The sequence below is a fragment of the Cervus elaphus genome, chromosome 1 (assembly GCF_910594005.1).
Source record: "Cervus elaphus chromosome 1, mCerEla1.1, whole genome shotgun sequence".
NCBI classification, from domain to species: Eukaryota; Metazoa; Chordata; class Mammalia; order Artiodactyla; family Cervidae; genus Cervus; species Cervus elaphus.
The window spans coordinates 91,359,446-91,369,445 of record NC_057815.1 but is presented as its reverse complement, the minus strand read 5'-3'; the positions used below and the strand labels follow the sequence as shown (position 1 = coordinate 91,369,445).

General features: G+C 41.5%; 2 protein-coding genes across 2 annotated transcripts; both read left to right on the top strand.

Annotated features, from left to right (window-relative positions):
* The first annotated feature begins 4,299 nt into the window (after positions 1 to 4,299).
* LOC122673248 (olfactory receptor-like protein OLF2) lies at positions 4,300 to 5,136 on the top strand. The gene has a single exon (XM_043870887.1). The coding sequence runs from the start codon at positions 4,300 to 4,302 to the stop codon at positions 5,134 to 5,136; it is 837 nt and encodes a 278-aa protein (XP_043726822.1).
* Positions 5,137 to 8,599: 3,463 nt separating this feature from the next.
* On the top strand, positions 8,600 to 9,987 carry LOC122673196 (olfactory receptor 5W2-like). Its single transcript, XM_043870756.1, has one exon. The coding sequence runs from the start codon at positions 8,600 to 8,602 to the stop codon at positions 9,536 to 9,538; it is 939 nt and encodes a 312-aa protein (XP_043726691.1). The 3' UTR covers positions 9,539 to 9,987.
* The last annotated feature ends 13 nt before the right edge of the window (positions 9,988 to 10,000 follow it).

Below are 10,000 nucleotides of genomic sequence, written 5' to 3'. Positions count from 1 at the left end.
AAAGAAGGCTATAAGGATCAATGGACAGGACATTAGTATCATTATAAAGACCAAAGGACAGGACATTAGTATCGTGCATCATCATGCTGTCATTATTGTTGTTGTTCAGTTGCTCAGTCGTGTCCGACTCTTTGCAGCCCCATGGTCTGTAGCACACCAGGCCTCCCTGTCCCTCACCATCTCCCAGAGTTTGCACAAGTTCACATTCATGGCATCAGTGATGCCATCCAGTCATCTCATCCTCTGATGCCCTCTTTTCCTTCTGCTCTCAATTTTTCCCAACATCAGGGACTTTTCCAATGAGTCATCTGTCCGCATCAGATGACCAAAATATTGGAGCTTCAGCTTCGGCATCAGTCCTTCTATAGTGAGTATTCAGGGTTGATCTCACTTAAGATTGACAGGCTTGGTATCCTTGCTGTCCAAGGGACCTTCAGGAGTCTTCTCCAGCACCACAGTTCCAGGGCTTCAATTCTTTGTCACTCTGCCTTCTTTACAGTCCAGCTCCCACAACCATGTGTGACCACTGGGTAGATCATATCCTTGAGTATATGGACCTTTGTTGGCAGAGTAATATCTCTGCTTTTCAATACACTGTCTAGGTTTGTCAATGCTTTCCTGCCAAGATGCAGTTGTCTTCTGCAATCGTGGCTGCAGTCACCATCCACAGTGATTTGGAGCCCAAGAAGAGGAAATCTGTCACTGCTTCCACATTTTCCCCTTCTATTCACCTTGCAGTAATGGGACTGGATGCCACTGACTTAGTTTTTTCTTTTTTTAATATTTCAGTTAGGTTCAGTCACTCAGTCATGTCCAACTCTCTGCAACCCCATGAATCGCAGCACGCCAGGCCTCCCTGTCCATCACCAACTCCCAGAGTCCACCCAAACCTGTGTCCATCAAGTCAGTGATGCCATCCAACCACCTCATCCTCTGTCGTCCCCTTCTCCTCCTGCCTTCAATGTTTCCCAGCGTCAGGGTCTTTTCAAATGAGTCAGCTCTTCACATCAGGTGGCCAAAGTATTGGAGTTTCAGCTTCAAAATCAGTCCTTCCAATGAACACCCAGGACTGATCTCCTTTAGGATGGACTGGTTGGATCTCCTTGCAGTCCAAGGGACTCTCAAGAGTCTTCTCCAACACCACAGTTCAAAAGAATCAACTCTTTGGCACTCAGCTTTCTTTATAGTCCAACTCTCACATCCATACATGACCACTGGAAAAACCATAGCCTTGACTAGATGGACTTTTGTTGGTAAAGTAATGTCTCTACTTTTTAATATGCTGTCTAGATTGGCCCTAACGTTTCCTTCCAAGGAGTAAGCGTCTTTCAACTTCATGTTTGCAATCACCATCTGCAGTGATTTTGGAGCCCAAACAAATATAGTCAGCCACTGTTTCCACTATTTCCCCATCTATTTGCCATGAAGTGATGGGACCAGATGCCATGATCTTAGTTTTCTGAGTGTTGAATTATGGGAAAATTACTTTAGGAATCAATAACTAAAAAAAAAAAAAAAAAGACAAGAATGTATAATAACTCCTCTATCTTGAGATTTTGCAAAATAAGAAGTCTGCACTAAAGACTTTGGTGTGTTCTACCCTGTCTGCTTCAGTCCTCATCACTATACTCCCCTTCTTACCTCACCTCCGTCTCATATAGCCACCAATGACTGATTAAAAGATGTCATCATACAACTGCATTGTTATCAATGACAGTGTGTAGAAGGCTAATGTGTGTTTGTGTACTCAGTCACTCAGTTGTGTCCAACTCTTGTGACACCATGAACTATATCCTGCCAGGCTCGTCTGCTCATGGACCTCTCCTGGTAAGAATACTGGAGTGGGTTGCCATTTCCTCCTCCAGGGGATCTTCCCCACCGAGGGGCTGAACCTGTGTCTCTTGTGTCCCCTGCACTGACAGGCATATTCTTCACCACTGCGCCCCTGGGAACCCCAACAGTGGACTACTACTGCAATCACGTTCCTGTAACTTGATCCCGTCATCCCTGCCCCTGAAACGTGTGTGTGCACCTAGTTGCTCAGTCGTGTTTGACTCTTTGTGGCCCCATGGAGCCTGCCAGGCCCCTCTATCCATGGAATTCTCTAGGCAACAATACTGGAGTGACATGCCATTTCCTCCTCCAGGAGATCTTGAAGACCCAGGGATCAAACCCATGTCTCCTTCCCTGCAGGTGGATTATTTATCTTCTGAGACATCAGAGAAGCTCTGCCACTGAAATACTTAAGTACAAATATGGCATAACAGGGATGTCCCTGGTGGTCCAGTGGTTAAGAATCCACCTTCCAATTCGGGGGATGTGGGTTCGATGCCTGGTCTGGGAACGAAGATCCCACATGCTGCAGAGCAGCTAATGTGTCACGTCCACGACTAGAGAGAAGCCAGAGCGCTGCAGCTGAGACCCAACACAGCCACAAATAAATTAAAAAAAAAAAAATATGACATAACAATCAAATGGTAGATTTGAGCATATGTCCAGTGTCGAAAATAGAGAGATACATACGGGTCATTGGCTGTATAACTATATTTATTAAAAAAATAGTGATATGAATGTTCAACAATTCAATAAACACAAAGTTCTGTGTTAAAGACAGAAGCAGCAACTTTTCACCTCCCTGGATATCTCTCTCTTTAGAAATGTGTTATGGGCCATTTACCAATATTTATCATTTCAGTATTTATCAATATGAATAACCTCAGGTATGCAGATGATACCACCCTTATGGCAGAAAGGGGAGAAGAGCTAAAGAGCATCTTGATGAAAGTGAAAGAGGACAGTGAAAAAGTTGGCTTAAAGCTCAACAAGAAAAGTAAAATCATGGCCCATCCAGTCCCTTCACTTCATGGAAAATAGATGGGGAAACAGTGGAAACAGTAGCAGACTTTTCGGGGTGTAGGGGCTCCAAAATCACTGCAGATGGTGACTGCAGCCATTTGAAAGATGCTTACTCCTTGGAAAGAAAACTTATGACCAACCTAGACAGCATATTAAAAAGCAGAGACACACAAGTACACACATGCACATACATATAAACATACACACAAACAGAAGCTTAGCTCAGAAGCTTATCTCAGAAGTGGCTCAGATGGTAAAGCATCTGCCTGCATTGCGGGAGACCTGGGCTCGATCCCTGGGTCAGGAAGATCCCTTGGAGAAGGAAATGGCAATCCACTCCACTACTCTTGCCTGAAAAATTCCATAGGCTGAAAAGCCTGGTAGGCTATAGTCCATGGGGTCACAGAGCATCAGACACAACTGAGCGAATTCACTTCATATCAAATATGTTTGTTACTTTTGTCCCATCTGTTTTGAATGAACAAGCCAGGTTAAAATCTAAAGGGATGAAAATGCATTAGCTAAAATGTCTTGCTTCTGCTTGTTTCTAGAATTTTTCTTTATCTGGTCAAGAGACCTGTCCTTTGGGACCAGACTGCTCCTGCACGTAAGTAATAATAATGTGGCAAAGCAGCAAAATATTTCTGGAGAAAATTTCACTAAAATATATCTAATGCTCAATATTTACATTAAAAAGTAGAGCAGAGACAGTAATACCATATTGTTCATTCTTTCAAAATCAGAGATAGTTAATTCTGCCATTATTTAATACACAATTATAAGTGAACTGGGCTCCCCAGGTGCCTCAGGGGTAAGGAAGCCTTCTGCAGTTCAGGAGATGGGGGTTCGATCCCTGATTTGGGGAGACGCCCTGGAGAAGGAAATGGCAACCCGCTCCAGTGTCCTTGCCTGGTGAATCCTGTGGATAGAGGAGCCTGGTAGCCTTCAACATTGAGTTGAAAGAGCCAGACACGTCTTAGCGATTGAACAAGCAAATGAACAAATAAACACATTATGATTCTTAAGTACTCAAGAAGTGTAATGACTTGTATTCTTAGTTGGATAGGTATCTTTAAAATATAAGGTTGAATACTCCAACCTTGTCTTCAAGTGTTACTTTCATATTATGTTTGACATGCAATGAGCTTTCAGTAAAGAACTGATTGCTGAGATAAAGCAGTGAAGGTTCCAACTAGTCACATACCTCATAGATGACATCCAAATTTAGAGTCAGACTTTCTCAAAACTCCTATCCCACACTTAACCTTTTGAAATCAAATAGTGAGGAAATTTGTATGGGCTATTTTCTCATAATAAAATGTACTGAAATGAATTATATCTAGTTTACAGATAATACTTTGTCTCAAAAAGAGTGAAAACATGGATCTGTCATTGTCTCAGTCATTTCTGGAGCATTTTTACAAGAAGAATAAAGAAGAATGGATGGGGAAAATTGCACTCCTTCTCTTGGGAATTAGTAGTAGCCCTGTAATCAAAGTGACTCTATTTACCACGTTTCTGGTTGTTTATCTCATTATTCTTGTTGCAAATCTCAGTGTGATTGTTTTAGTTAGAACAGACCCCCAGCTGCACACACCCATGTACTTTTTCCTCAGCCACCTCTCCTTCAGTGACCTCTGCTATTCCACAGCCATTGGACCCAGGATGCTGGCAGGCTTCCTCATCAAGAACAAATCAATCTCCTTCTATGGCTGTACTCTGCGATTCCTGATCTTCTGTACCTTGGCAGGTTCTGAGTGGCTACTGTTGGCAGTCATGGCCTGTGATCGGTACATGGCTATTAGCAACCCCTTCCTTTATACAGTCAAGATGTCTGGCAAGGTGTGCTCGCTGCTGATGGCTGGGGTTTACATGGTGGAAATCATAGATGCTTTGATAAATAGAATATTAACCTTCCACTTATGCTTCTGTGGGTCAAATGAAATTAACCATTTCTTCTGTGACGTCCCTCCTCTCCTCTTGCTATCTTGCTCAGATACACCGGTCAGTGAGTTAGTCATATTTCTCACTTTGGGATTCATTGAACTGATTACACTTTCAGGTCTCTTTGTGTCTTACTGTTACATCATCCTAGCAGTGATAAAGATCCACTCTGCTGAAGGGAGGTTCAAGGCTTTCTCCACCTGCACCTCCCACCTAACTGCTGTGGCAATTTTCCAGGGAACCCTGCTCTTCATGTATTTCAGGTCAAATACTTCCTACTCTCTAGACAAAGACAAAATGACCTCCTTGTTTTATACCCTTGTGATTCCCATGTGAAATCCTCTGATTTATAGCCTACATATCAAAGATGTGAAAGAGGCTCTGATGAAATGTAAAAATAAAAAAATGGTTCCATTGAAAATTTGCCCGTATACACAATAATTTATGAAAATCAAAATTGGTTTGACTAATGTTGTGTGATTCCGTTTGTATTTATCCTATCTTCCAATCCTAGCAATATGTATAATTTCCTAAATGCCACAAGTTTCATTTTATATCTTAAACTTCTGTTTAATACTCCTTATTTGTGGAACATTCTCAGACTCTTCATTTGTCAAATTTGTGTTTCTTCAGTACTTATATGTGTTAATTTTTTTTTATTAATTTTCTGAAAATTAGTGTTTTCTAAGTTGCTGTTGCACTGTATGTGGGCTTTCTTTCATGGTGACTCCATCTGCTTTTATACTAATGAATCTTGCCATATAATGGAAGTGACCAATGTCAATTAAATAATTATTAAAACTATTTCTAACAGACTGTAGTTATGACATAATATAAAAAGCCTTGCTGTTATTCAGTCACTGTGTCCAACTCTTTGCAACCCCATGCATTTAAGCATGTCAGGCTTCCCTGTACACACACATAATCCTAACATCATTTTTATTTAAAAACTAAAAGTGAAATAGTGTAGGAAGCATCTAGTTATCCTTACGGAATGTACATATGTTGAGATTTTTTGATGTTTTTACAAAATCTTTGTTTCATGAATGTGTTTAATGGAGAGTGTTGGTGGTTGTGTTTCTGTGTAAGTGTGTGAGGATGAATGGGTGTGCATTTGTTTTCTAATGTATTGAATGAAAACAAAGTGGCTATGTAAGGATTGGTGAACTGGAAATTAGGAGTGCTTGCAGATCAGAGGCGTTCACTGTTTCTGAATAAGTACAATATGGGGCATTAAGGTAGAGGGGGACCAAATACATACTACTCTAAAGGTCTATGTTCCATGTGCAATCAGCTCACTTGTATGAAATATCAGATGACAAATTACATCATATCTGTTACTTATTCCTGAGAGACTAAGGGTTCACCACCCAGGGACAAGACTCAGAGATGATTATATAATCTGGGTCAGGCAGGAGGCAATGCGGAACCCTCCTGCAGACAGAACTGCACGCAACGAACAAGTCAGGAGTTCTGGGAGAGGTACTGGTATCTCTGCTGTTTCTTTGATTTATATTTGAGATTTCCTTATTTTTTAATGCTTTTTTGAAAGAAGGTATTTTATATAAACAAAGGAACATATGAAATTGTACACACACTTTTATTTTAGTTAGTTGTACAACTTGTTTATTTTAAGTACATGTAAACAGGGAATAAAAAAGGAGCAAACATGCATTATGGAAATGGTCAGATGTTTTTTACTATTTTAAAAATTTACCTGTTATATTATGCATTATATATAACATGCCTATTATATTTCTATAAATGCTTTAAGCTTTAAAGGAAAGTATTTTTGCTTAATTATGTCTTTCTAAGCAGATATATGAGTTAAAACCTGCATAGTGGTTACTAGACCACTGTTCCAATGCTCTTCTCTATCCCTCATCTACATTCAACTCCTGTTTTTTAAATTCTCCTAGAAAATATGAGGACAAGTGGAGGAGAAGGGAATGACAGAGGATGAGATGGTTGGATGACATCTCTGACTCAGTGGACATGAGTTTGAGCAAGCTCTGGGAGTGGTGATGGACAGGGAGGCCTGGAGTGCTGCAGTCCGTGGGGTCACAAAGAGTCAGACCCACCTGAGTGACTGAACTGACTAACTGATGACATTATATATCACATAAATGGTTTGGGTAAAATATAACAGTGGGACATAAGATTCCATTGTCCTTCCAAAGACAAATAATTCTTAAACCAAAGAAAGGCAGAACTCAGTGATACTGAAGAGAAACGTGGCTCAAATAAAATAATTAAACAATATTAAAATTTTTAGGGAATTGGAGTGGGGCCACAGCTCAGATGTGAACGTCTCTGAGGTTACAGAAGTCTGACCATGACAGTATTTATGTTATGTGTCTTACAAAACCGTTATGGCAGAATACAAAGTGTGGAAGAGGGTAGGTTAGGGCAGAAAGGACTCATGCAGCAAACCAAGCCTTCTTTCTCGCCTCTATGACCCTTGCTACCAGCATCTCTGCCACTGGACCTCAAATGCTCTTCATTATCTCCCTGGTATAACTGCAACTTCCAAACAGAAGAATGGTCAGCATTTCAGCATTTAGTTCATAGAGACACTTGCACCCTCTTTTCCAAAAATCACCAACCTCTTTGTCCCAGCAGGTCCTGAATCATGAACCACCTATCCCTCCTATGCTGAGGTTGGAGGGACTTGAGAGGTTAATGGGGAAGTGAAGACTTCTTATATTCAGAAATTGGCTATAGTCCTGCCCTCTCCAAAGGGGGAATAATAAAGCAATATATTCATCACCTGTGCTTCTTTTTTTTGTTTGGTTTTTTTTTTTGTTTTTTTTTTTTTTTTTTCACCTGTGCTTCTTACTTACTACTCTTCTGTAACACAGGATATAACATTTCTGCTGCTGCTAAGTCACTTCAGTCGTGTCCGACTCTGTGCGACCCCAGAGACGGCAGCCCACCAGGCTCCCCCGTCCCTGGGATTCTCCAGGCAAGAACACTGGAGTGGGTCGCCATTTCCTTCTCCAATGCATGAAAGTGAAAAGTGAAAGTGAAGTCGCGTCGGACTCCTAGCGACCCCATGGACTGCAGACTACCAGGCTCCTCTGTCCACGGGATTTTCCAGGCGAGAGGACTGGAGTGGGGTGCCAGCGCCTTCTCTGAGCAACATTTCTACATCATTGAAAAACAAAACAAACCAAAACACCCAGCAATCTTGTCAGAAGACAAGTTATGTGAACCACCTAATTGTTAGACCCTTGCTTCGCTCAGAGCACATCATTTTGTTAGTATTAGACAGAAGCAGCAAAGTGTTAGTCACCCTGTCGTGCCTGACTCTGTGACCCCATGGACTGTAGAGCCCACCAGGATCCTCTGTTCATGAAATTCTCCAGGCAAGAATACTGGATAGCCATTCCCCTCTCCAGGATATCTTCCCGACCCAGGGATCAAACCCAGGTCGCCTGCATTGCAGGCAAATTCTTTACATCTCAGCCATCAGGAAAGCCACAAACATGGCCATAAATACTACACAAGTTGGACTGGAAACAGTCTGATTTATTTCGGTTGCAAGGGCACTGTAAAACTGTACAGTGCTTTGTAAATGTATTGTTGTCAACATTATTTTTTCATTTATATAAAATTGGAGAATATTTCTCAAGAGTCTGTTGGCCTCATGCAGTCCTAGGAAGGCCTGTCTCTTTTCTTGATTACTGAAATCTACAAAAGGACCAGGAGTTTATCTATAAAGATAGTAAATTGATATATTGACCCTCCATTTCCATTTCCTCTTTCACAGCCAGGAATTTCCCAACATACCTGAGTGATGACTGCTGAGAACTGCAGTGTGGCTCCTGACTTCACATTCCGAGGACTTTCAGATGACAAGCACGTGCAGCAGGGCCTCTTCCTGCTCTTCCTGCTGGTTTATGGTGTGACTGTGATTGCCAATGTCGGGATGATCCTGCTGATCAAGGTGGACCCCAGACTGCACACACCCATGTATCATTTCCTGAGCAATCTGTCCTTCTGTGATGTCTGCTACTCCTCTGCTGTCTCTCCCAAGATGCTGGCTGATCTCCTCTCTGAGCATAAAAGGATTCCACTTGACTTGTGTGCCATGCAGATGTATTTCTGGGGGACTTTTGCAGATGTGGAATGTCTCATGTTGGCTGTCATGGCTTATGACCGTTATGTAGCCATTTGTAATCCACTTCTGTATACAGTTTCCATGTCCAGAAAACTCTGTAACCAGCTAATATCTGTTGTCTATGTGGAAGGTTTGGTAGATTCAGCAATCCACACCTGTTGTACATTTCGATTATCATTTTGCAGTTCTAATGTCATCAATCACTTTTTCTGTGACTTCCCAGCCTTGCTAGCCCTCTCGTCCTCAGATACATCCATCAATGAGATAATGCTGTTCATATCCAGTAGCTGTGTTGTGGGGACCAGCATTATCACTGTCCTCCTCTCCTACACCTACATCTTAGCAACCATCCTTAGGATGAACTCAGCCGAGGGGCGACGCAAAGCTTTCTCTACCTGTGCCTCCCATTTAACTGCTGTGGCTATATTTCACGGCACGCTCCTGTTCATGTATTTCAGACCCAGCTCGAGTTACTCCATGGACACAGACAAAATAGCCTCTGTCTTCTACACAGTTGTCATCCCCATGCTAAACCCACTGATTTACAGTTTAAGAAATAAGGATGTGAAAGTTGCCATAGAAAAAGTAATCAGTACTAAATTGTGTTCTGAGTGATACAGTGTTTTCAACCGAAACTACACATGTAAAGATTCTGAGAGCGGAAGCTCAGGTACTGATAGATGCTTGTGGTCTCATCATTACAGTCTTCTGGATATTCCCAATTACTTACCTCTGTGCCTAAACTGAGTGTTGAAAGTAGTCATCAGTTATCTTAATTTGTCTTCAGACTAAGAAAGGGGAGCAATATGGTCACTTTGCTGTTTTTCAGAGAGGGTCTTTTTATACCTCTTTCCTTGGGTAAGCCTCCTGTGAGATAGCATTCACCGAGCAATCCCTCCACCTGTGTCAATTCAACTTACCATCCTATGATTCCAGTACATTTTTTAAACAACAGGTTTAATAAAGTTGCTAAGCAATAAGGGAATATTAGTAGGTCAAATAGTTTTTTTGTTCATGTTTTATGTACTTGTATCACCCTATAACTCTGTCATCATAGTATGTAAAATTGTAAAGGTA

What these genes read in the sequence shown, in the direction of transcription:
- LOC122673248 (XM_043870887.1), top strand. Translation starts at nt 4,300, where the DNA reads ATGGGGAAAATTGCACTCCTTCTCTTGGGAATTAGTAGTAGCCCTGTA.
- LOC122673196 (XM_043870756.1), top strand. Translation starts at nt 8,600, where the DNA reads ATGACTGCTGAGAACTGCAGTGTGGCTCCTGACTTCACATTCCGAGGA.